This window comes from Aotus nancymaae, unplaced genomic scaffold (genome assembly GCF_030222135.1).
Source record: "Aotus nancymaae isolate 86718 unplaced genomic scaffold, 86718_ANA_hifiasm-v0.15.2.pri h1tg000017l, whole genome shotgun sequence".
Classification (NCBI taxonomy): domain Eukaryota; kingdom Metazoa; phylum Chordata; class Mammalia; order Primates; family Aotidae; genus Aotus; species Aotus nancymaae.
The window spans coordinates 15,347,940-15,374,484 of record NW_026988429.1 but is presented as its reverse complement, the minus strand read 5'-3'; the positions used below and the strand labels follow the sequence as shown (position 1 = coordinate 15,374,484).

The window sequence follows — 26,545 nt, the reverse complement described above, 5'->3', positions numbered from 1 at the left end:
TCTCCTGTCCTCTCAGGCTATTCTCTTTCTAGCTCTTCGTACCACCATGCACCCCACACTGTACGGGATGCCCCACCCCAGCCTTGGCTCCGTCAGCCTGAGAGCCATCCCACAGCACCCAGCCCAGTTCTCCAGGTGATCCAGACCCTGTCCCATGGTTCCTGCTCTGAGCCCCTTCCCTCAGCAAGGCAGATGCCCACCTACCCTCCCAAGACTTCGTGCTGACACACCTCGTAACCCACCGAGATGGAGGTCTCCTTGACGCTCACCAACTGGTGTTCAAAAGGAGCTGGCAGGGCCGGACTGTCATCTGCTCAGGAGGCAATAGGGGCCCGTGAGCCTCCTCTGCACAGCCCACACCTCTCAGCCACCTGTGCCCGACCCATTTAGCTTCCCTTAGTCCACCAAACCCTTCGTACAGCCCGGTATTTGAAACCTTTCCCACAAAACCAACTCAGTGGGGCCACCTGTCTGGCAGAGAAGGAAGCTGAGTGTCAGAGAGGTGAGGTGACCACCAAGGTCACACAGGGAGCACATGACAGATGGCACTCAAACCTGGGTATCCCAGCACCCAGGACAGTGCCCTTGGCAAGACTGAGAAGTTGTATCCAATCTGTTCATGACGTCTAGAAGGCGATCCTAGTGGATCTGTGTGGCTCACAGGAAACAGAGGGCCTACATGGACAGGATGATGGGGCAGTTAGTGATGCCATTTTTAAAGGGACTGTTAAGTCAGGGTTGTGGAAATTCACGAAGGTGTAATGAGAGGGAGGCAGCTGGAGAAATAAACACCCACCCTCTCTCCTCTCACCCTCCATCTCCTGCCAGGTGAGCCCAACCAGAAGCTCAGCATGACAGCCAGTGATGAAGGGGGAGCAGGTCCTGGGTCACAGGATTGGGGAGGGGGTGGGCAGGGGATCTGTCTGGAAGGGAAACAGAGGACAGCCAGCACTTGGAAAGGTTTTTTTTTTTGTTTGTTTGTTTTCAGGGTTGTTTTATTTTAATCTTGTCCTTCAGAGGTGATAGGAATACCTAGAAGTGTTACAGGAAATAGACTAGATGGATAAGGCAGAATCTAGAACACACAGAAAGCACAGTGGCATGAACCGGTGGTGCACTAAGGGCTGGAAGGTGCCATGGTTGGAAGTCAGCTCTGGCTGGTGGCTGTTCAGGGCTTGACATGGGAGCACTCTGCCTGCTCTCCAACTACCAGGAGCACTGGGAGTGGTCTGTGGACAATTCTCAGACCAAGTAGGTTGCAACCCTAGGGCTGGAGGGATTGAGGGCCTTTAGGTCAAAAGAACGCACCCTGGGTCACTAGCCCGAGTGGGTGGGAACAGCTGACAGTGGTCAGAGACACCAATTCATGTCTTCGCTTTTTAACAGAAGCCTTCTCTGTCTCAATCCAAAATGAGACTCATGGTGGCAAGCTCAGGCGGGCAGGTGGTGGTAAGAAATCTCCCCAGTGGCCGGGCACCGTGGCTCATGTCTGCAATCCCAAAGTCCTGGAAGGCTGAGGCTGGAGGAGCACTTGAACCCAGGTCAAGGCTGCAGGCCACTGCACTCCAGCCTGGACAACAGAGTAAGACCCTGTCTCCAAAAAAAGAAGTGTACCCAGGTGGGCCACACATGTTCCCTCTCCCTTACCCCTGCAGCCAGTCTGAGTTCAGGCCCCGAATCTCTGCACCTTGGTCTTCGGCCCCAGGATGTACTAGAGATGTTCCCGACTCTTAGATGCCCCCAGACCCATATGATCTATCCCTGGAAGCTACAAGAAGACTCCCCAGGAGTAGGGCCTCCAAACTTCCCTCAGGGCTCATGTCTAGCCAAGCAACAGCCCCACTCACCCAGAACCGTGCTGCCAGCCTCAGCATCCGGGGGCATCCTCCTTACTTAAAACTTTTAATGCATTGCTTTTACCAAGGTCTTAGTATTGGCTTTTTGGCTTCTCATTGTATAGAAAACACATAAAATCCATGCTCCTTTGGATGTCCTTCATGTCCTAGTCTCCTTGCCTCTCTCTCTCACCTCATCTCTTGTTGCTCCACTGCACCCGCCTCCTCCATTTCCTCCCTTTGGCTCCAGCAAGAAGGACTGTCTTTCTGCTCCTCCAGCTGCCAACCCTGTCTCTGCAACAGGCCTTCTGTGCCTTTCCTGCTCTTCAGATGGCCGCTTCCTTCTCATCCTCCTCAGCCTGGCTCAGAGCTGACTTCTCTGGGCATCTCAGCAGAACCAGATCCTCACCCCTGCTAGTTACTCTCTGTCACCTACTCGTTACCATCGTGCTTATTGATCTCCCTGATTACAGTGTAAGCTCATGAGGGTAAGAGCCAGCCTGTCTTGTTTATCCTTTATATTATGGGTAAAGGTTCCCCACTCCTGTTGTATGCTTTTAAAAAAATCAGGCTGTCATTAGTGTCTTATAGGTGTATCTTAATTTTGATTTCCTTATGTTAAATCACATTATTTTGAATTTCAGGTCACAGATGTGGACTTTGCAGCCTTGAAGGCAGTGGTGAGGCTTGCCGAACCATACCTCTGTGACTCTCAAGTGAGCACTTTTACCATTGAGTGTATGAAGGAACTCCTGGATCTGAAGGAACATCGGCTGCCCCTGCAGGAGCTGTGGGTGGTATTTGATGATTCGGGAGTGTTTGACCAGACAGCCCTTGCAATTGAGCATGTCAGGTAGGAAAAGAAGTTGAGAAAAATAACCTTGTGGCCAGAAACTTTGAATGAAATGAAGTAATTCTGGTTTGTGTTAGACCTAGATTTAAAACTCAACTATAAACTTGGTCATTGCGATATTTAAAAATATCCAAAGACAGGATAATCTTTTTTAAATTAAAAAAAATTTAAAATGTTTTAAATCATTTTATGATAATTTCGAACTTAGAGAAAAGCTGAAAAATCTAGTATAGTTGACTCTTGAATGATGTGGGGGTTAGGTGTGCCTATCTTCCCCCACCCCTAGTTGAAAATCTGAGTACAACATTGACTTCCCCAACACGAAACTACTAATAGCTTACTGTTGACCAGAAAAGAAGCCTTACCATTAACATAAATAGTTGACTAACACATATTTTGTATGTGTATTATCTTATAATAAAGTGCTAAGAAAAGAAAATTCATAAGGAAGAGAAAATGTATTTACTACTCATTAAGTGGCAGTGGATCATCATAAAGGTCTTCATCCTCATCATCTTCACCTGAGGAGGAAGAGGAAGAAGAGGGATTGGTCTTGCTGCCTCAGGATGGCAGAGGCAAAAGAGGTGGAGGAGAGGTGGAAAGGGAGGCAGGAGAGGCTGGCACACTCAGTGTAACTTATCAGTGGACCCCACGAAATTCAGACCTGTGTTCTTCAAGGGTCTAGTGTATAAAAAATTCCTATTTGTCTTTTACTTGATTTTCCCAAATGTTAACATTTGGGGATTCTTAATTTGGTTTGTATATAAACTGGCTTAAAAGTTATGGATGTTAAGGCTTATGGTTGGTATATTTCACTATAAGAGTACAGAAAGTAGAAGAAGAGAAAGACGGTGAAGAAGGTTATATACCATACTATATGCACTGCTGAAAGATGAATACACAGTTTTTCAAGCATAGGTCTGGTCAAAGCAAGTGTTTTCTTAGGCTGCTTTTAGGATCATTAGGGGTTGTATTCCTACCTGTCAGCCTTTTTTGCCATAGTTATTTCCACGGTACAAGCAGACCCCTTGTCCCTTACGTGGGAAAGAAAGCCCACACCTGGATCAGTGGATATGATTTGAACAATTTTTCAGATCAATATTTTATTAGATGGCTCCTGATACAGATAGTTGTTTTGGATATTCTGTATGTAAGTATATTCACCAAAGAAGGCTTCCTTTAGCTATTTAAAAATAGACATATTCCTCCAGGAACTAGAAGACTGAGTAATAATTAATGACCACAATGTAAATAATATTGCTTGGTGTTTTGTAGTATAAAAAGTACTTTCCATTTTCTATACCATTAGTGAGTTAACCTGCTTTTGCTGAGCTTAATTTGAATGCTCTGCAAAGAAGCAGAGTGTCTCAGGCTCTGCTGCCAACATCTTACAGACAGTTTCTAATTGTGTGCAAGAACATGTAACCCTCGATGTTCAGTATTGGGCCAAGCAGAATGAATCTAAACCAGTTTCTGTCCAGAACCAAAAGAACTCCCTTCCCTTTCTCTCATTTTAAAAAAGTCTGCCAATTGAAGCATTTGAAGATAAAGGGGTATATTGTGTGCACTCTCTCTCTCTCTCTATATATATATACAGAGAGAGATATGTACATATTTATATGTATATATATAGAGAGATATGTATATATGTATATATAGAGAGATATGTATATATGTGTATATATATGTGTGTATATATATGTGTGTATATATATAGAGAGATATGTATATGTATATATGTATATATATGTGTGTATATATATAAATATATATACATATATGTGTGTGTGTGTGTGTGTGTATATATATATATATATATATAGAGAGAGAGAGAGAGAGAGAGAGAGAGAGAGCTAGAACAAGCTCCGTGGGAGGGGATCCAGAGATGGAGTCCATATAGGTAAGGGAGTAGGGGGGATTTTAACCCTGGAGTTACTTCCACCCTATTCAAGTTCTTGTCCAATGACAGGAGCTTTTTCAAACTTCCTCTGGAGTGATTGATCTTCGACTTTGATATTGGATTGGTTGCCTGGCTTGCAATTAAAGCCTCCTCCCTCGGAGCTTTTGGCAGGCTTTCTACCCAACCTGCACGGGAAAGTTAGACAAAGAACTCTAGGTTTCTGGATGGAAAGGCACGGCACTGGGAAGTTCTTGCCTTTGAAACTATGCCCCTTGTGGACCCAGGAAGAAAAGTTAACATAGTCCCTCAATTTGCCTTTTAATAAAAATGGGAAACTGGAGAGAGAAAAAGTATGTATCAAAAACTATAGTACACCCGTTGTTAAATTCTAGTTTTGCCTGATGTTTTTCATTTTTGTTATTTTCTAGAGTTTGGATTAAATTCTGTTTTTTCTGGCTTTAGGTCTCCAAAATAATATTTTCAATTTTTTTCTTTTCTTTTCCTTTCACCCCATTTTTCCTAATTGGAAATCACTGAAACCTAACCTGTACTTTCCTAAAACCCTGTGAACTGAAGACTAGAAAACTTCAACTTTAGAAGAAAATAGCAGCAACCTATTTTTATGTGCTGCTGTTGCACATTATTATGATATTTCTGAACAGATTAGACCCCACTGAGATTCCACCTTTAAAGAAATTCAAGTGGCCACTTGACAGCAATGCCAGATAAGCTGACATGAGGAGACAGACAGCACGGGCTGCCAAGCATTCTCTTTATCAGACACCCAGCTCCTACCCAGTGTGGGAAGCCAGGGTCCCGGTGACTGTGCAGGGCTGAGGCTGCTCCTCCTTGGGTGACACAGCAAATATGGTATGTGTCGTCAGGTCACTGGCCATCCTCTCTGATACAAGACATTTTGGCATTTTGGACCCTCACCTGAAGCTTCTGGCAGCTCCGAGTTGGTGGTGGCGGGAGGGGGGTCTTGTTCCATCACGCACAAGTTATTTCAAGAATTTACACCAATTTTTTGTTGTTGTTATTATTTGGGCCATAGGAAGTGAGTATATACAGAGGGAAAACTCTCAAGAGAATGTTCCACACAGTGTGGTGGTTACTGTGCTATCATATTGTCTTAATTCCTATTTTCCAGCCATCCACCCATCCCTGGCAGTCACTGGCTCAGCACAGGGCCTTCCACCTTCCATCAAACAAATGCCTGAGCTCCTCATTGAAGGGTAAACCACCTACCAGTAGTGAAGCGTCCCTGTTATGATCCCTCTCTATGCAGGCCTGGTCCAAATGAACTCCCAGGAGCCCACACCCTGGGAAATCTCCTGGCTACTGTTACGGGTGGTCCCGCCTGCTGGAAGAAGTTCCTCCAGGGCCAGGTGCAAGCCCTGTGGCTTTTCCAAGAAGCCTCTGCATCATTAGCTCAGCCTTGTACCATACTGGACTCCTGGGGGCTTTCTGCCTCTATTTCTTCCTTCTTCACTCCTCCATTATTGCACCCTTGGCCCAGCCCTTGCAGGAATCCATCCTATCCTACGTATTTCTGATGGCATGATGCCCCCAGTCAGAAGATGCAGAAAGGATGTTTAATAATAACAACATCAATAACAAACAATTTTTTATTTTCTCAATAGTCAGGTATCTTGCTAAATGCTGTTCATTGTTAACTTTTTTAATTCTCAAGAATCCCTATTAGGTGAACATTATTCCAATCCTCACATCATGCATGAAAAGTATGAGGTTTGGAAGGATTTTTAAAGTTGCTCTATGTCCCACACTAATAAGAGTAGATGTCTTTGGATATCTACATTTCTGCAAGACATCTCTTGCTCTGATGTCCTGGCTGCCAAATTCTCTGTCAAGTGCCTCCAATTTTCTCTGTCCTTTGATTTACATGACAGAGGCAGTTATGCTCCATGTATTCAGGGTTACTGCCAAACCACAAACAGGTTAAGACCAAGTAGTAGATATCCCTGTCCTTAACGACCTGTCAGCCCTACTCACCTACTTCTGCTCACTATTCTTACTGTTGAGTCCTGAAGCCCTTCCTTGTCATTTTTTTTTTTTTTTTTTTTTTTTTGAGATAGAGTGTCATTCTGTCGCCAGGCACCAGGCTGGAGTGCAGTGGCACAATCTCAGCTCACTGCAACCTCTGCCTCCCAAGTTCAAGCAATTCTCCTGCCTCAGCCTTCCGAGTAGCTAGGACTACAGGCAGATGCCAGAACGTCCAGCTAATTTTTGTATTTTCAGTAGAGATGGGATTTCACCATGTTGGCTAGGATGGTCTCGATCTCTTGACCTTGTGATCCGCCCGCCTCAGCCTCCCAAAGTGCTGGGATTACAGGCTTGAGCCACCGCGCCTGGACTTCCTTGTCATTTTTATTTTTTTGCACGAACAATTTAGTTCCCTTTGTCTCACTCCTAAACCATTCTCAAAGGATTGGGTTTCGACACAAACTGCCTATCTCTGCAATCTTAAAAGTGATGTGATTTTGAACAAGTCACTTAACTTCAGATTTTTCATCTGTAAGATAGGAATACCAGTTTTTGCTCCATTTCTGTCCTGTGATGGCCTGGACTGATGTGAAAACATCCTTGTCAACTGAGGTAGAGTGTGCAAAATTTGTATATGTACATATATCTCCACCAACTCCTCCCAATGAAGCAATCTGATCCTAAGATATTAGAGATTGAGCCTCCTGGGACTTTTGGTGGCTTAGGTTTTCATGAAAAGAGGTTGCAGAGCAACTGCTTTTTGTTAGACCAAGATTAGGCTACTGCAGAGACTCAGCAAACTTTTACAGAAGGTGTCAGATGGCAAGTAGTTTAGGCTTCGCTGGCCAGGTGATCTCTCAATTACTCAACCGTGCTATTGTAGTCTCAAAGCAGCCGGAGACAATGTGCAAACGAGGGCATGGCTGTGTTCCAATAAAACTTTATTTTAAAAAACAAGCAGGGAAGAGATTTGGCCAAGGGCCATAGTATGCCAGCCCTAAGACTAGAACAATGCACTTTTAACTTTTTAAATTCTATTTCATTTTTGTAAAATGCCAAGATCCACAAAATTGTTACTGCACCCCATGTTAGCACTGTGACTCAAACAGTTTGGAAAATTTCTGCTTTGAAGGCGTGATAGACAGGAGAGCAAGGTCTGGCCCCTTGGGGCCTTTCTGGTTGCAGTGAGCATTTCTAACTAGAGAGCAAGGCCAGTGGCCTGTTCAGCACTAGGGATATCCAGCAAGGTGTCCTGGGGTCAGAAGATGCCATAACTGGTCCTCTGTCTGTCTCCTTAGGTCTTGCACTTCATTCCATTTTCTGTTGAGTAATAACTCACGTTGAAAATGTCCTTTGTGGAGGAGAACTCAGGAGTGAAAATGGGCTCTGAAGACTTGGAAAGAGATGAACCCCAGTGCTGCTCAGAAGGTAAGGTTCTTGTGGAAATCCATCTCAGGGCTGAAGTGTAATTCCTAAAGTGGACTTCGCTAGGTGCTGTGTACAGACCCAGCTGTTTCCTGCTGACCTTGCACAATAAGTGAGCTTTCAAACTTCCCTGGACAAATAACTAGATAAGAGAAATTCTGGAAGGAAAAAGAAAACTTTGCTGCAGTGTTCAGGCGCATCAGGTGGTAGATAAAAGGATCATTCTCACCTACAGATTTGGGCTTTAACGTCCTGTTTGCCAACTAGATGGCTGCATATCCTTCCTCTTCCCTCCCAACCTTAACAGGTGGAAGAGAAACCTTCGATGAGCAGTGACTCTCTGAAGCTGGGTTGGAAAAATGACCCAGGCACGGGGCATCTGAGTATTCCATGAGGAACGCATTTGGGTGTTTCCCATGGGGGACAATAGGAGGAGGCTTTTGACCCAGATAACTGTCTACTAGGGTGTGAAGGGAGAGGCCTGTAACATGCCAGAGGCCAAAGCTCCCAAGCCAGTTCATCTCTGTTCTATGTTTTTGACGAGGAAAGCTATGATTTAATGTCATTACTATCATGCTGCTCTAGTATTTCTCAGCAAGTACACAGAAGAGAAAATTAAACAGTCCCTCATACCCCTAAGTCCTCGGAAAATCCCACTTGCTTGTGCTAATCTCACTGCATCTGACGGCAGACCCAGCTGGAAGCCCCCTGGAGCCAGACCCAAGCCTCCCCTCCATGAGTTTTGTTCACTCAAGTAAGGCCGCAGGTGAGGTGATGGGGGTGGCTGGGGTGCGAGGGTGGGGATGGGGAATGGTGTCACTTAGGAGGTGGGAGAATTGCAGACTGGGGATACCTAAGGGTGCTGGATGGGGCTGAGATCTTCCCTTTGCAGAAGCATATCCCATCAGGAGAGACTCTGGGAAAGATGGGCCTAGTGAGGGACAAGTGATGCTCACCTGCCAAGAGGTACAGGGCAAGGAAGGGTTTGTGCCTGGGAACCTTCCAGGTACCTCTTCTGACCATAGTCAAGAGGCTGGTGACACAGACCTCCTCCCAGCACTGATGACAAACTGCCATGTGGCCAGTGGGGGTGCAGGGACACCCACACCACCAAGGGCTCAGGGCGACATCTTCAGAGCCTGAACCTTCCTCTCATGCTGCCATATGAACACCACAACACCCCAACAGGAAATTGTTAATATCACCACTGTTCACGTGTGGAAACCGAGACAGACAGTGGAGATTCCCTACACCAGGTGACACTGGTAGTAAGTGACAGATGTGGAAATTTAATGGTACTATAAGTTCTGTCTGCCCAACTCAGGCTTAAGGCTCCCATCCCTCCTCTTCTCAGGACAGAGTCAGGAGACCTCAGTCTGAGCCCCAGATAGTGCAGGCTAATGTGTGAATACCGAACCTCACTTTGTCAGTGAAATGACAAAGAGGACCAAATGGGACCAGGTGTGTAAGGGTGCCTGGTACAGTAGCGGGAGGCTGCTGTCACAGCCTCCACCACTGCTGCCGGAGTTACCTTTGATGTTTTGGTTGTTTGTAGTTACACATTGCTGGCTTTGGACCTGCACTGTGTCCATTCCAGGTGCAACCTGGAGGTTCCAGGCACACAAGCCTGTCTATCGGGCCTGTCCTGACTTCTTGTCAGGGCTGGGATCGCCTTCAAATCTGGGGGGAGTGGTTCTCAAAGTCTGGTCCTCAAACCGTCAGCAGCATCAGCTCCTAGAACAGTGTTAGGAATGCAGAGTCCCAGGCCCCACAACAGACCTCCTGCATCAGAAACTCAGGGGGCTGAGGCTTTAGGGGCTGCTTTAACAAGACTTCCAGGTTATTGTGGTACACCTTAAAAATCTGAGAGCTACTGCCTTACAGAAAATTACTATTGCCTTAAAACTGGCACTAGCACTGATGTTACTGCTGCTGTGGGAGTACCACTTCCCTATAGAAAACAACTGCCAGCACCTTAAAACCACTCACGCCTTCAGAGTGGCCTTGAGAAAGATTTGGGGTCAAGAATGATGAGCGAGAACACCACTTAAGAGCATAGTGAACTAGTCTGCATTCAAGATGCAGAGAGCCTCTGTCAGGCTGTGATAGGAGCAAAACAGAAATTAAAAAAACAAGTTTAAGAAACACTTAAGAGGTACAAAGTAAAATGATGATGCTAGAAAAGCAGCTTCTTAAAAATAGCATATTCCAGTCTCACTCTGGACTAACTGAATGAGAATCTCAGGGGTTCGAGGCCCAGGTATCCATGGTCTTAAAATGCCACCCACCAGGTGATTCCCAGTGTGCACCAGGCGAGGGTTGAGAGCCACCGCCCTAGGCCATGCCACTCAAAAGTCCTCAGACCTGTAGTATCCATAGCTCTGGGAGTGCATCAGAAAGGCAGAGCCTTGGCACCACCCAGACCTACTGAACTGTAGTTTGCAGGTGATTTCTTGCACATTAAAGTGTGGGAAATGGAAAGGCTTAGAGTTCAGCTAGCTCAGTAACTTTCAGTCAACCTGCATCTGCCCCATGAACTCAGAATGTCTGGGTGGGGCCTAGAAAAGCTCCTGAAGAGATTCTGATGTAATGCAGGGCTGAGACCCTTGGACCTCATCTGACCTCATATCACTGGGGAGTTACTTAGGATCTTGCCTGGGGCCAGTCATCTCTTCCATAGGCACCGAGTTTCCACGATGCTTGGGGCACTACAGGGTGGGAGGTGGAGGATCATAGGTGAGTCAGACGGGGAGCCTGCTCCTGGGGAGCTCACAGTGCTATGGGGAAGCAAGACAAGGACACCAATACCTGTGTGCAAGTACCACTGATGAGTGCAAAGTGCTGCAGCACCAGGGAGGAAGACACCCTGTGCAGAGGGGGCCAAGGAGGGCTGCAGGGGGGAGGTGGCTGGAGAGCTGGTGTTACAGGAGGAGTCCTCTCCACTGTCTGGGCATGAGGAGACGAGGAGGACATTCCACAGTGAGAAACCCAGAGAGCGGCTGTGTGCTTATGGCATGGGAGGAGAGTAACATCTTAGAATTATTCTCTACATTAGAATTGCCTATCACAGATACCCATATTATAGCTTCACATAGTGTGGTGGTTACTATGTTATCATATTGTGACATTTGCCATTTTCCAGCCACCCACCCATTCCTGACAGTCACTGGCCCAGCCTGGGGTCCCTTGTCCTTTATCAAACAAGTGCTTGAGCTCCTTGCTGAGATGAGGGTAACCTGTCCAATTAGAGGCCAGGAGGAAAGGTTCCCTTTTAAGACCCCACTCTAGGCAGGTCTGGCCTGAATGAGTTGCTAGAAGTCGACACCCTATGACCCTCTGAGCACTGTTGTGGCTAGTCCTGCCACTAGAAGATGTTCCTCCAGGGCCAGATGCAAGATTTGTGGCTTTTCAAAGGAGCCGCTAATGCTCCAGCTAAGCCTTGCACCGATCTGGGCTCCTGGGGGCTTCCTGCCTCCACCCCTCCCAACTCTTCCATCACTACTCCCTCAGCCTGGCCAGTGTGGGCGTCTGTCCCACTCTAGATACTGCTGATGGAATGATGCCCCCAGTCAGAGGGTGCTAAAAGAGAGTTAAGAAAAACAATGATTATAAAAAGTCCTTTTTATAGGTCTTAGGTCAGGCTAATTCCTACTTACTTGAGTGAGCATTTTAGTTCTCATAACTCCTCTCTCAAGTAGGTGCTGTTCTTACTCTCATTTCACAGATAAGGACATTGGCATTGGGAGAGATTTAGTAACTTGTCCTCTGTCCTACAGCAGAGCTTGGATTTTAATCCATCTGTCCAAATCTGGAACCCATGTGCTTGCACAGAATGCTAAATTGCTCATCCCAGTCAGACAGCAAGCCCAGGAGTGGAAGAAATATTCAGTGGCTGTGATGCCTGAGCCCACAGGCAGGGTGGAGAGCTGGGGCTGGGGCTGGGGCCCTCAGATGTGGGGAAGAAAGGGCTGAGTCTTCCATTTTCAATGTGAAGTGTTGATAATCTGGTTATGTTGATCTAGGTCCAAAGCTGAAGAACTTAAACCTGAAGAAATTCAGCATTCATGACCAGGATCACAAAGTACTGGTCCTGGACTCTGGGAATCTCATAGCAGTTCCAGATAAAAGCTACGTATGCCCAGGTGATTCTCAGTTTTGGCTGTGTTTTCTGTCCCCACTCAGCAAGGGTAAGGCCTCCCTCCAGGTGGGCTCAGCTGATGCTAGACCATGCCCCAGCTCCAGCAGGTGGTGGAAGCGGGGAGGAGAGGCCCCAGAGACTTGGGCATCAGATGGAAGGTCTCTAGCAATGACCAGATCTGAAAGGACTCTTTCTGGAAGGGCGGGGAAAAAAGAAGGAGCCAGAGACTTAGGTTGGAACAAGAGGAGGCTTAAACCAGTGTGACGGAGGAGGATGTGGACCACAGAGTCAGGGGGAGAAGGACTGCATGTCAGGCCTGAAACCCAGCAGACAGGAGGGACCTTTCCCTCCTCTGGGAACCCACCCATGTTCTGACTGTCTTTTTCCAGAGATATTCTTTATGTTACCCACATCCTTGAGCTGAGCCTCTGCAGAGAAAGGAAGTCCTATTCTCTTGGGGGTCTCTAAAGGGGAGTTTTGTCTCTACTGTGACAAGGATAAAGGACAAAGTCATCCATCCCTTCAGCTGAAGGTGAGTTCTAGTTCAATTTCCTGTGCCTTTGGCTACCCCAAAGTAAAAGGCCAAGATCCTCAATGCCTCTCGCTTTCCTGCAAATTCTTATCTTGGCTAGTATAACAGAGACATTCACCTTTCTGGAAGCACCAGGCAGAAGAGTCCCATACCTTCTTCTCTGGTTCCTTGCCTCTTCTAGGGAAGGAGGAGGGACTCCACACATCAGGGAGACAATGAAGAACTGAGGACCCTTTCTCCTCTCCCAGGCTCATGGGCTCTGGCCCTGGATGGGCAGTGCTCTCCTCCTGCTGTGGCCTTCTATGTGGTAGGCAGCACACTTGGGCCAGGACCCTGGTGTCTGCTGCAGGGTAAGAGGGTACAAGGGAGCACTCAGAGGGTAGTGAATCTGCTCTGCAAATTTAGTCCTGGATGGAGCATCCTCTTACTTGAGGGGAGAAATCTTAGGAAGCCCAGCTGGATGCAGATCTAAGCCATATTCTCTAACCTAACTTTAAAAACTATAGAGCTGAGATTTTGTTGTCCATCTTGACTCTTACATCTCTCTCAATTTATTTTTAATTTGGGGGACAAGAGAGCATAGAAAAGAAGGCATGATTACTTATCATCCCTTAAATTCCAGTACCAAGGCTGACATACCGTCTTCCCCAAGGACCATCTGCCTTCTCTCCTTTCCTCCTCTCCTGTGTAAAGGCCTGGAGGATGAGCACATGTGCTGGGTTTTTCTCCCTCTCAAAGCCTGTCTATATAATTAATCTCTTTTACCTTACAGAAGAAGAAACTGATGAAGCTGGCTGATCAAAAGGAATCAGCACACCGGCCTTTCATCTTTTATAGGACTCAGGTGGGCTCCCAGAACTTGCTGGAGTCAGTGGCTCACCCCAGATGGTTCGTTTGCACCTCCTGCAATTGTAATGAACCTGTTGGAGTGACAGATAAACATAGCACAAGAAACAAATTGAATTTTCATTTCATCCAGTTTGCAAAGATGAAATGAGCCCCAGTGAGGTCAGCGATTTGGAAACTGCCCCATCAAATGCCTTCCTCACTAATTGAACTAATTATATAAAAACCGAAATCCTGCTCACTAACCTTTATGTCAGTGTGTTTAATTTCTCATTCATACTTTAAGGATTTATGTTTTTAGGAAATACAAGAAGATTGTTTAATTAGAAAGTTCTGGGTTGGAAAGAGCCCAGCTTCTGCTTGTATACTGCTATCCTGAACCATCAGACATCCATGTGCATGTCATATGCCATGATATGGCCAGTCTGAGGGTGATACTTGCAACAGGAAGGAGCATCTGGGTTCATGCTGTGCTCTAGATCAGTCCTTCCTACTGGGGTTTGGTAGATGCTGAGGGCATTGATCCTGGGGAAGAAGTGGCTGCCTCCATGTTTAAGGCACTGTGTGCAAGAAAGAAATGCAACAGCCACCATCCAGCTAAGTGATAACAGAAAAGGGGCAGTTGGGTCCCAGGTAAGGAGCAGGGTGACCTGACCTGTGGAAAGGCACAAAGACAAGGAATCTGGGTCAGAAGATAGGAGAGCAGTCAGTCAGTGTCTGGGACGGCTGTTAACAAGGAAACAGTCATATCACTAAGCAGGGCTCGGATCCTCATATTGGGGCATAGGAAGGCTGGCCAAATGGAAATCAGGGCCTGGAAACAGAGTGAGGGGTGGAGACAGGGGACCGAGGCTTGGAAATTAGTTTATTAGTTTTAGCTCTTCAGTTACAAGCAATAATAATCACTTCTAGCTTGTTTAAGCAAAAAGTATACTACAAAAGGAGCTTTCTAGAAGGGTATTGGGAATATTTATTTCTTATTGCTGCCGTAACAAATTACCACCAACTTAGTGGTTTAAACAATGCAATGTCTTATCTTGCAATTATGGAGGTCAGTCTGGAATGTGTCTCACTGGGCCAAAATCAAAGTATCAGCAGGGTTGCATTGCTTTGGGAGGCTCTAGGGAAGAGTCAATTTCCTTGCCTTTTCTAGCTTCCAGAGGCCACCTGCATTCCTTGGCTAGTGGCCCCCTCCTATCTTCACTGCTTCGGTTTTTCTCACACTGCTTTACTCTGACTCTCCTGCCTTCCTCTTTCACATGTAAGAACGCTTGTGATTCGCATCAGGCCCACTTCAATATCCAGGATACTCTCCCAACTCAAAGAGGCTTAACTTTAATCACAAAGTCCCTTTTGCTATGTAAGGTAACATATTCACAGGGTCTGGGATTAGAATGTGGACATTTTTGGGGTGCCATATTCTATCATGTGAAGTAACTTTCAAAATGGAAAGACATGCTGAAGAATAAGAGTCGGAGATTTCTGGCAGGCCAAACATGACAGAAGCCAGAAAACGGTGGTCCCACCACTCAGATGGGTAAGAGCCAATCATGCTTTTTGTCAGTTAGCAAAAGATTGAGATTCCAAGCAGAGCATGTGACTACCCTAGTTTGGGTCATGTGTCAACTCCTTTGGCAGTGAAAGGCAGCGCACGTCGATGAACACTCCCTCCAAGACTGTATCCCACGAGGCCAGTGATGTTCCTCAAGCAGAGGTGGAGAGCTAATCCTAGGAGAAAGGTGTGTGGGTGGTGGGCAGGAAGACAGAACTCAGCCATAAAGGAGGAGTGGGGACAGCACCCCCGGCACACAGGCTCAAGTGAGATGACATGCATGGGAAGAGCTCTCACAAGGTTGGCTGCTTATGTTTCTGATCCTGATGATGATGGTGATTAACACGAGCAGAGTGACGAAAAAGTACATAGTATATTTAGAGGATGTTTTCAACATGGAGAAATGGTAAATATTCAAGGCAACAAATACTTCAAACACTACCTTGATCGTTACACATTCTGTGCATGTAATAAATACATATATGCCACAAATATGTGAAATATTATGTATCACTATATAAAAGAAAAAAATGTGACCAGGTAACACTGATACTTTGGAGAAGAAGGCATGTCTTCTTTGTAATATCACAAAACTGTTTTCATGACAAAGACACACAGTTATTCAAATTAGTCTCTGAGTCCGGGCTGTCTCATGGCAGTGAGGACTCTGGTTCCCTTACAGACTAGCAGAAAGGAAATGGGGCTTACTGATCATGGCCTTGAAGAGGCCGACCATGCAGGCCAAATGGAGACATGGACAGCCTGGGCTTGGTCCTGCTCCATTCCCTTCCAACCTGGAAGTCAGGTTGGCGAGTCACTCTGGTGTGGGTCACTTGTGCTTGCAGTGAGGCTCCAGTAAGATAGCAAATGCACCACCACCTTACCGAAGCACAGGCCCTGTGTACTGTTGACTTCTTTGTCAGAAGGCTCAGGGTGTCACAAAAGGCATGGCTGTAGTGATGGCATGTGTGTGCTGCAACCTTTTCTTACCACAGCACTACTGACTTCCCTTTGCCCAGTCTGATTTTTCTCACTCTCTCATGCTATATAGTTTGCTTCTCACATTTATTGTTTGTGTCTCCCACTAGCATGTAAGTCCCACAGGGGCTTTGCTCTCTGATGTATCCCGAGAATCCGCTGCAGTGCCTGGTACTTGTAGGAACTCCCTAAGATTTTTTATAAATGAAGAAAAGAATAAAAGAGGGAGGGAGGGAGGGAGAAAGGAAAGGAAGGCTTCTATTTAAATGATGGTCTTCTCCTTATTTCTATAGTAATATGACTTCCCCCTGTAAAGTAGATGCATTTTGGAAAATGTGTATAAATAAACTCAGGTGGTTTGAATTTCATTTTTCTAATTGTAATTGTAATCATGGGTTTTTATGTTTAGTGAAAAAGTTTTGGCTCTTATGCATTACTCCTGAGAATCCCAAAGTATTGGTTTGTGAGGGCTCCCATAAAGAACCATAAACTGGGTGGCTTACAACAACAGAAATTTATTGTTTCCTGGTTCAGGAAGCCGAAGTCTGAACTCCAGGTGTTTGTTCATTCTGAGAGCTCTGAGAGAGAATCTGTTCCAGGCCTCTCTTCAGTTTGTGATAGCTCCAGGGGTTCCTCGGCTGGTGGCATCTTCACGTGGCCGTATTCTCTCTGTGTTTCTGTATGCAGATTTCCCCCTTCCTATAAGGACACAGTCATACTGAATTAGGGCTCACTCGAATGACTTTATCTTAAGTTGATTGTATCTGTAAAGACTCTATTTCCAAGTAAGGTCACATTCAGCTACTGTGGGGTAGGACTTCAACATATCTTTTCAGGGAACATAATTCAACTCATAATACTGAACATTATAACTGTTCATCTCATGAAATTTAATGTCTCTCAAAAGGTGATTTCAGGGCATTTGATCTGCAGCAGAAACTCCCATAGGAAACATTCCAACCAGTGCTCCTTTCACAGCTGGTCACTCCTTCTACCCCATCTAAGGTCCTGGGCCAGGGTGAGGCAGGTGGGACAAGAGGAAGGCTGTCTTGGGAGTAGAAAGAGAAGACCCTTATTCACCCTGCACTCTGTTTGGGAATGAGCTATCCAGCATAGACTATAATAAATAGCTTTAGGAGTGGTAGACTCTAAACATTTTTTGATCCCAGTTACCCTAATCAATTAAACAAAGTCTAGGACACGGCTTGAAATGTGGGCATTGGTACATTATGAAACTTAAACAGAATTCAAAAATTTACAAGGGCTAAATAGAATAGGAACTGACATCTAATATTTTCTCCCCATATTCCCATGCACTGTCTGGTTCAACCAACCCCAGCCCTCACTCTCGTCCTGGTGGACACATGCCTAATGGTGTGAACAGCTGGTTCTTAGGGAGCGGTGAGGGTAGATATACAGCTTTTGCCAATTTCCATGGTGTAACTACTCCAAATATGGCCAGTTTCAAGCTACCAATATGGCACGGACACAGAATTTGGAAGAGATGTTAACGATTGGCTATTCCAAGCTGATATAAGCTAGCTCCTGCACATCACCACCGCCACCTTTGAAACCCCTGTGTTAGTGCAGGGGTTGGCAAACTGCAGCCTAAAGTCCAAATGCAGTTTATTTCCTGTTCGTGTGATTTGCTAACACAGCCCTGTTGTCTATGGCCTTCTTTGTGCTGTAACAATAAAGCATGTGGCAGGATATATAAAATCTGGCACTCTGTGAAAAGCGCTGACTCCTGCTCTACGGGACAAGAGACCACAGATTGTCTTCAGCTTCCAAACATTCATCCCTGAGTCATTCTGGAGCCTGAAGCACAGTTTCCACCAGAGAGCTGCAATGCATGATAGTTAGGTTTTCCACCTCTCACCCAAAAGTCTACTCAATTTTTTACTGCAAAAATATGTTATGATCATTATTTTTTACTTAGCCCACCTTCCCTTGGCAATTTTCCATAGGAAAATCCATTCTAAATTCCAACAAATCAGGGGATTTGGAGCCTCTGGACACCTCCTTGTTCCTTGCCCACAGCCCCTTGCAGAAGTTGCTTCATCAGAGAGGCTCCATGCAGGGGTTCAGGACAGGATCAGAGGTCAGTTGCAGCAAGGGGGCAGGGAGAGATTCTCTCTGCTGACCATGCAGAGGAGACTGTTCAGCACACTCTCATAGTCCTGGTGATTCCTATTCCATAAGAGAATTTTCACATGCATTGGGTAATTGTCACATCAGCTCAACACTGTGAGGAAGGCAGGGTGAGAATTTGTGTGCCCACTTTATAGGTGAGAAAATAAGACCTAGAGGTATCAAGTAACTTGACCACAGTCATGCAGCTTTTAAGTGGCAGACTTGCAGGTGTTGTGACTCCTAGTCCAGAGTTCTTTGCACTGCCCCTGAAGTGCTAAAACTCTACTATGCTTTAAGACTCACTGGTGGAGCTTCCTAAAAAGAGAGATTGTACAATCTGAGATTCTTGCATAACTGTTTTGGGATGTGGCTCAGGGATCTAGCTGCCTTAAAAAAAAAACTCCCAAGTAATTCTGATGCAAGCAGTTCTTTCTTGTCCACCCTTTGAAGAAACACTGCCTCCTCCTATATGTTTCGTTAGAAAATGGTGACATGCTTTTCAGGCTGAGAACTATTTCTAGGTAACTGGACATTGGTAGCCCACTGTACTGGCTTTCAGTCTAGGCTTTTACACACATAAGAGATGTCCTACTCCAGATGATATGTGTCTGAACCATGGAAAAATTCCATTGTGTGGCACATCCTCACTCTTCACCCATGATGATTAAATCTTCTCCTACAGAGTTGAACAACAAAACCTTGATTTCCTGCCTCCCCCTTGTGTGGTCACGAGGGATACACATGACCAGGAGCATGTAGATGTCTTCCAAAACTGAACAAATTATTAAATTTCAAATCTCATTTCACTCATCAGTAAAATGGGGATAATAAAACCTATTTTACATAGGGTAGATAGGAGGAGTAAAGAGGGATTCAATGAAAGTTCATTAGTATCATTTGTAGTAGCAGTATTGATAACCCTCTTTTCTGTGCACTCTCACTGGTAGGCCCATGCCATTAGCAATGCCCAGGGTGTAATGGATCTCTGCTGCATTGGGCACCAGCTGTGCCAATGGTGAGGACAGCAGAAGAGTGAAAAGCTCCTTCCACCCCAACCCTGTTCCAGCTAGTCCTCAGTTTGGTCTGGTGTCTGAGCCCTGCCTCCAGAGTCAAGTCCCACACCGTACCTCATAAGGAGAAATGTAAATAAATGGAATAGAATTGAGAGTCCAGAAATAAACTCATACATCTGTGATCAACTGATTTTCAACAAAGGTGCCAAGAACATTCAATGAGGGAAAGAATCATTTTCTCAAGAAATGGGGCTGGATAACCACATGCAAAGAAATACAACTGGGCCCTTATCTCACAACATATACAGAAATTAACTCGAAATGGCTCAAACACTTAAATGTAAGAGCTAAAACTATAATTTTAGAAGAAAACAGGGATATATCTTTATGATCTTGGATTTGGTGGTTGATTCTTAGATGACACTAAAAGCATAAACAAAAAAAGAAAAAAAAAGTAGGTAAATTGGGCCTCATCAAAAACTTTTAGGCTGAGTGCAGTGGCTTATACCTGTAATCCTAGCACTTTGGGAGGCTGAGGCAGGAGGATCCCTTGAGCCCAGGAATTTGAGACCATCCTGGGCAATGGGGTGAGACCCTGTTTCTACAAAGAAAAAAAAGATTACCTGGGTGTGGTGCACACTTGTAATCCCAGCTACTTGGGAGGCTGAAGCGCCAAGATTGTTTGAACTCAGGAAGCTGAGGCTACAGTGCACCAAGATCGTGCCACTGCACTCCAGATGGGGTAACAGGGCAAGATATTGTCATAAATAAATAAATAAATAAATATCTCTTGATCTTACCTTCAGAGACTGACTCAACTAACTGGTCTGGGTTGGAGCAAGCTATTAGTATTTTTTGAAAGCTCTCCAGGTGATTTTATTGTACCGCCAAGGTTGAGAATCACTGTATCATAAGGTTGGGCTCCTAACTGGAAACAGTTTGCACCGTCAGGTGTCACAGCATTCTGATAATAGTTAAACTTGCTTCCTAGATTTTCTGATATTTGATGCGTCATGTTTACAAGTTTTTAACCAAGAGACAAACTATCTTTCTGCCTTACTTTCTTTCTTATACTATTCTAATCGCAGAGCCCTTTGAAACTTCCACTGGGAGATGAATCTAGAAAGTGACTCTCTTGGCTACAACGGAGAGTAGTGTTGGCCTGTTTGTACCAGATCCAGTTGGTGCTAGTGGTGAGACAGCAACTCCCTGAAATCCTCTCCTCTCCCATCAGATTCAGTCCCCCATTTACATCATGTACAATCATCACTATGGGGTTTTATCACCTTGCTGGAGCATTTGGAGGTCACATGTATACCAACTACTAGTTCTGAACCATGACTTCCGAGTGTGGACTGTACAGCACCTCAGCACACTCATGAGGTGTCATGGGATATTTAAATATTTTGAGGAAAACACAGTGACATCTTTAAGCCCATGAAAACAATTTCTATTAAATTGTTTCAACCCAATTACTTAAGAAGTAGAACTGTCAGGTATTTCTTTTGGCTTAAAGTACCCTGTGAAGACATTCCTGGGACATGAAGGGTATCATGAACTGACAGAGTTTGGGAACCCCTGCTTTAGAAGCTGGAGGTAGCATGCCTTGGGCACAGCACTGCCTTGGGGTCAGCAAATCCTTTTGATGGTGCATTTAGGTGTGGGAAGACAGTTCTTAGAGTGGGACTAGGATGTGCCTGGAGATAGCATAAGATAGAAAGTAAAGATAGAGGGAACAAGGTTGAGCTGCCCAATAAAGACATGGCAGCTTGGCAGGGTGTAGTGGCTCACGTCTATAATCCTAGTACTTTGGAAGTCTGAAGCAGGAGGATTGCTTGAGGCCAGGCCCTTGAGATTAGCCTGGGAAACATAACAAGACCTCTAGAAAAAATTTAAAAAGTTAGCCAGATGTGGTGGCATGCCCCTGTAGTCCCAGCTACCTGGCAGGCTGAAGTCAAAGGATCACTTGAGCCCAGGAGGGTGAGGCTACAGTGAGCCATGACTGTACCACTGCACTCCAGCCTGGGTCACAGAATGAGACAGTCTCAAAAATAAATAAGTAAATAAATAGTGGCCTTGGCATCCCTAGAAAGACAAGGGCCTCAGGATAGGTAGAAGCCAAGGGAAATGAGAAGTGAGGGGGTCCCTGGGGCTGGAACTGGGGGAGCAGGATGGCCTCTGAGAAGTTCCTGGTAGCAGTGTCACTGACATGTCTGATGTGTGGTGGTAATTGTTTGCTGGGCCCATGTCATCCCTCATATCTGCTAACTCCTTGCTAGTCAAAGTGTGATCTTGTGATCAGTGGCATCAATATCACTTGAGAACTTGTTAGAGATGCAGAATCTAGGGCCCCACCACAGTCCCAGAAACAGAACCTGCATTTTAACAAGCACTCCAGGTGATTCTCACACACGCTGGCATTTGAGAAGCAGTGGGCTAGATGACAGGTTCTCAAGCATGGCTGACATTGAAATACCTAAAGGAGTTTGGAAAGATACTCAAGGCTTGGCTCCACTGCCAGAGAGTCTTATTGAATTAATCCAGGGAGCAGGCTCGGCATCAGGATGTTTAAAAGTCCTCCAGGTGTTTCTAAAGCCAGGTTTGAGGATTTACTGGGTTGTTACAAATGTTTTGTGAGAGTGGGGTGTTTGTGTGTGTGTGTGTGTGTGTAAGTTCTGGGTCAGTTTGGCACCAATACAGGAAACAGTTGAAATATGTGAGCCATGAGAGAGAGGTCAGGAGATATAAGAAGTTAGTGACATGAGAGATACTCTTGAGGTGTTATGAAATAGGGTAGAGCAAACTGGGTTTTCCACCATATGTTGGACAGGGGTTTAAGTAAATTTCTACCTAAAAATTACAAACAGGATGACCCCAAACCTGCAGGACTTGGAATCATCTAGGTGACTGACACTCACTTACAAACATAATTGGTCACAAGGCTGATGAAATTCACAACAGGCCTTCAGATGGTATGCATTCAAGTGATATCCACAAGTCCGCCTAAAAAAATGCTATATTCAGACATTTGGCATCAAACTCCAGCAAGCAAAGATAGTCCAAAGCAGTGGGTTTCAAAAACATTTTCCTAAGACAAGTTCTCTATTTGCCTTCAATATCAGTCATCCTAGCCCCTGGAATAGAGGAGCAAATGACACCAGTGCTATCCTACCACAATGCACCAAGATATTATGCTCTCATGCTCCATTTTCTCCCTCTGTCTATGTCACTAATAACTCATTAATTTCTGGTGCAAGCCCTCCTGGGAGAAAAAGTCTACTCTTGTACCTTGCAGAAAGTTGCTAAGAGTAGGTATTAAGGATAAAATTTGGAAAGTTAGAAAAGCTCTTAGGAGGTGATCCTTCTAGTTGAAAGCACAACCTGACCAAGGCAATGATAATGTTTCATCTTCCCAGCCACACAGGTTCATAGCTAAGGAAGACAATTGGGCCAGAGGATGGGAAAGACCAAAATTACTGGTGCCACAGCCCAGAGAGGTATTCCAGTAATCTGAGGGTGAGGACCACATACGTGCTTCAGGGATGTACAGTGTTGACAGCTGTGAATGGACGCCTAGAGCTCTAGTGTGTGTTCTAGCACAATGATACCTGAGACTCTTGCATCATTGGGAATAATAAAATGGGGATGGATAGATACGAAATTATGATAGCAATAAGCAATCAGCTAATAGCATCATTGATGGGACACATTAAAGATGACTGTAAATTCTTGACACTTCTCTCATTGAGAGGTGGGGTCTACGTTCCCTCCCCTAGACTTTGGGGTGGATCTGTGACTGCTTGAACAATAGAATGTAGTGAAAATAATGTTGTAACAATTTCTACCCTCTTCCAGGTCTTAAGGAACTGGTAGCTTTTATTAATACTTTCTGTCTCTTGGAATACTTGTTCTTGCAACCCAGCCATCACACAGTAAGAAATTCTAAGCTGCCCCATTAAGAGGCCCACATGGTGATAAATTGGGGTCTTACGTAAAACCCCAGCTGTGCTCCTAGCTGACGACCAGTACCAAATTGTCACCAGGTGAGTGAACCACTTAGGACTGCATCCTCCAGCCCCAGTTGATCAATGTGGAACAGAGTAAACCATCTCAGCTTAGCCCTGCCCAAATTGCAGAATTATGAGCAAAACCCCTAGGTTTTGGGCTGATTTGTTCCAGATTACTGGAACAGAATTTGGTATCGGGAGTGAGGTGCTACAGTAATGAAAGCTTAAGACATGTGACTTTGGCTTTGGGTCTGAGTGGCAGGTGGAACTTGGCAGGCCTCAAGTAAACTGTTAGGAAAGTTTGGAGGATAGTGAGGAAAATAGTATGGGGAGCCAGAGGAAAAATGATGCTTGGTATATAGTGGTGGGAAGTTTAGCAAAACTCACCTGAAGTAATGTGGGAAATTGTAAGAACTCAGAACGATTTAAGAGTGTGTTTTATAGGTCCTTTAAGAAACTTTAAGAGCTGATCCTTGGAAGCTTCACACATGACCCAAGGTAGAGAAAGGCTTCCTTGAAAAGGAACCTAAGTGTGTTTTTTGGTCTAATAAAATTGATTATAAATGGATAATGCAAGACATTTTAAAGAATTGCAGTAGCTTACATTAGCAGGTTTGGATCCAGTGATTGTTACATTCTGGTGCTGAGCCCCTGAACTACTTCTTGGAGAAAGGCGTTATAACAAAGCTATTAATATTTGGGCTACAGGTTGTATATTTGCAGAACTACTAATATCAGAACCAATATTTCATAGTTGACAAGAAGACATCAAAACTAGTAATCCTTATCACCATGACTGGCTGGACAGAATATTCAATGCAGTGGGATTTCCTGCAAATAAAGATTGGGAAGATGTAAAAAAGATGCCTGAACATTCAACATTAATGAAAGATTTTAGAAGAAATATGTGTAATAACTGCAGCCTTATCAAGTACATGGAAAAACATAAAGTTAAACCAGATAGTAAAGCATCCCACTTGTTTCAGTAGTTGCTTACCATGGACCCAATAAAGCGAATTCCATCAGAATATGATTCCTATTTCTTAGAAGACGCACTTCCTACATCAGACTTCTTTTGCCAGTTGTGAAATCCCTCACCCAAAATGAGAATTTTTAATGGAAGAAGAACATGATGAAAAGGAGACAAAAAGAACCACCACCAGCAGCAGGGCAATAAACATACTAATGGAACTGGCCGCCCAGGGAATCAAGACAACAGCCACACACAGGGACTCCTGTTGAAGAAAGGAAGGCTTGTTCCTCCTACCACTACCTCAGGTGGACTTATCATGGTCTCAGACTATCAACGTTCCAATCCACATGCTGCCTATATCCCAACCCTGGACCAAGCACATCACAGCCGCAGAGCAGCATGGGATACTCAGCTACCTCCCAGCAACCTCCACAGTACTCACATCAGACACATGAGTACTGAGCTGCATCGGAGTCTTGTCAACTCACTGTTATGAATGCTGCAGGGCTGACAGTGCAGCTCTCTGTGGGAACCTAGTATGAGCCATGAGAATGTACTGTGCAACGACACCTTCCCAGTAGCCAAGTTCCACCAATTTTCACAGATTGGGGTAGTGGCTTCCAGGTTGTACCTATTTTGGAGTTAGACTTGAAAAGAAAGTGCTAGAACAGTTTGTGTTGTGGATTTGCTACTTCCATAGTTTACTGGACATGGGTCAGACTCACCAGTACCTTTTTTTCAGTGACAGTCTGTAGCAGTTGAACCTGTGAATATGCTAGGGGCAAGCATTTGCCTTCGTATGTCATGAATTCTTTCAGTGTAATAACATTATCTGACTGATAGTACACACACAGACACAAGGTTTAACTTGAAAACCTACAGTATGTGTTAACTCAATGAAATAACTAAGACTCAAAATGAGATTATTTGGATATACCTTTCTTTTTAGTGTTTTATCAGTGGGTTGATTCATTTTCTGCATTAATCAGTGTTTTCTGACCAAGAGTATTGCTTGAATTTTTCTGAAAGTACAAAAAACCATATAGCTTTCTAGAAAGATTTCAAAACTCCTAAAGATTAATTTTCAACTTATAAGTTTGTTTTTATTTTCAATCTATGACTTGATTGGTATTAAAGCTGCTAGTTGATAGTAATTAAATATATCCTCATTGATAGAAACCTGTTTGGTTCAGCAAGAAAACTAAAATAATTGTCATAGAGTTTTATCTTTTCTGTTGGTGTTGCTGATTTGTGAGCATGCTTTAAGACAAAATAAGCATGAGTGGGCCAGGCACAGTGGCTCATGCTTGTAATCCCAGCACTTTGGGAGGCCGAGGCAGGCTGATCACAAGGTCAGGAGTTCCAGACCAGCCTGGCCAACATGGTGAAACCCTGTCTCTACTAGAAATACAAAAATCAGTGAGACATGGTGGCAGGCACCTGTAATTCCAGTTACTCGGGAGGCTGAGGTAGGAGAATCGCTTGAACCTGGGAGGTAGAGGTTGCAGTGAGATGAGACTGCACCACTGCACTCCAGCCAGGGTGACAGAGCAAGACTTAGTCTTAAAAAACAAAACAAAACAAAACAAAACCATGGATGATAACTTCCTTAAAAAGGTGCAGCATCCGGCTGGGCGTGGTGGCTCACGACTGTAATCCCAGCACTTTGGGAGGCCGAGGTGGGTGGATCACGAGGTCAAGAGATCGAGACCATCCTGGTCAACATGGTGAAACCCCGTCTCTAATAAAAATACAAAAAATTAGCTGGGCATGGTGGTGCATGCCTGTAATCCCAGCTACTCAGGAGGCTGAGGCAGGAGAATTGCCTGAACCCAGGAGGCGGAGGTTGCGGTGAGCCAAGATCGCGCCATTGCACTCCAGCCTGGGCAACAAGAACGAAACTCCGTCTCAAAAAAAAAAAAAAGGTGCAGCATCCAATTTAAATATTTTTGTCCTGATTTTAAAGATGGTTGGTGTAATGCTATTAACATTTTGTTCAATATAGACACAGACAGGGGAATAACACACACCAGGGTCTGTTGTGGGGTAGTGAGGAGGGGGTACTTAAAGAACTGGTTAATAGATGCAGCAAACCACCACGCACACATGTACCAATGTAACAGACCTGCACGTTCTGCACATTTATCCCGTTTTTTTTTTTTTTAGAAGAAATAGAAGAATAAAATAAAATTTTGTTCAGTGATTCTTCCTTTTTAAAACCTGTTTCCACATTGTTTACGATGCCCTTACTTCAGCAAAGGAGAAGAAATAAGAGAGCCTTAGAATTTTTGAGGGAAAAAAACCCTATAAGATACCAGATACTGTATCAAACTATTTTACATGAATGACACAAGTA

The 26,545-nt window shown here is 44.8% G+C and overlaps 1 protein-coding gene and 1 pseudogene across 1 annotated transcript; both read left to right on the top strand.

Annotated features, from left to right (window-relative positions):
• Nucleotides 1–7,938: 7,938 nt before the first annotated feature.
• On the top strand, nucleotides 7,939–13,743 carry IL37 (interleukin 37). The gene is given in 6 exon segments (XM_012438949.2): nucleotides 7,939–8,020; nucleotides 8,709–8,771; nucleotides 12,040–12,159; nucleotides 12,545–12,687; nucleotides 13,460–13,628; nucleotides 13,631–13,743. Coding segments are annotated over 6 exon segments (690 nt in total).
• Nucleotides 13,744–21,666: 7,923 nt separating this feature from the next.
• On the top strand, nucleotides 21,667–24,651 carry LOC105707881 (cyclin-dependent kinase 8-like; annotated as a pseudogene).
• The last annotated feature ends 1,894 nt before the right edge of the window (nucleotides 24,652–26,545 follow it).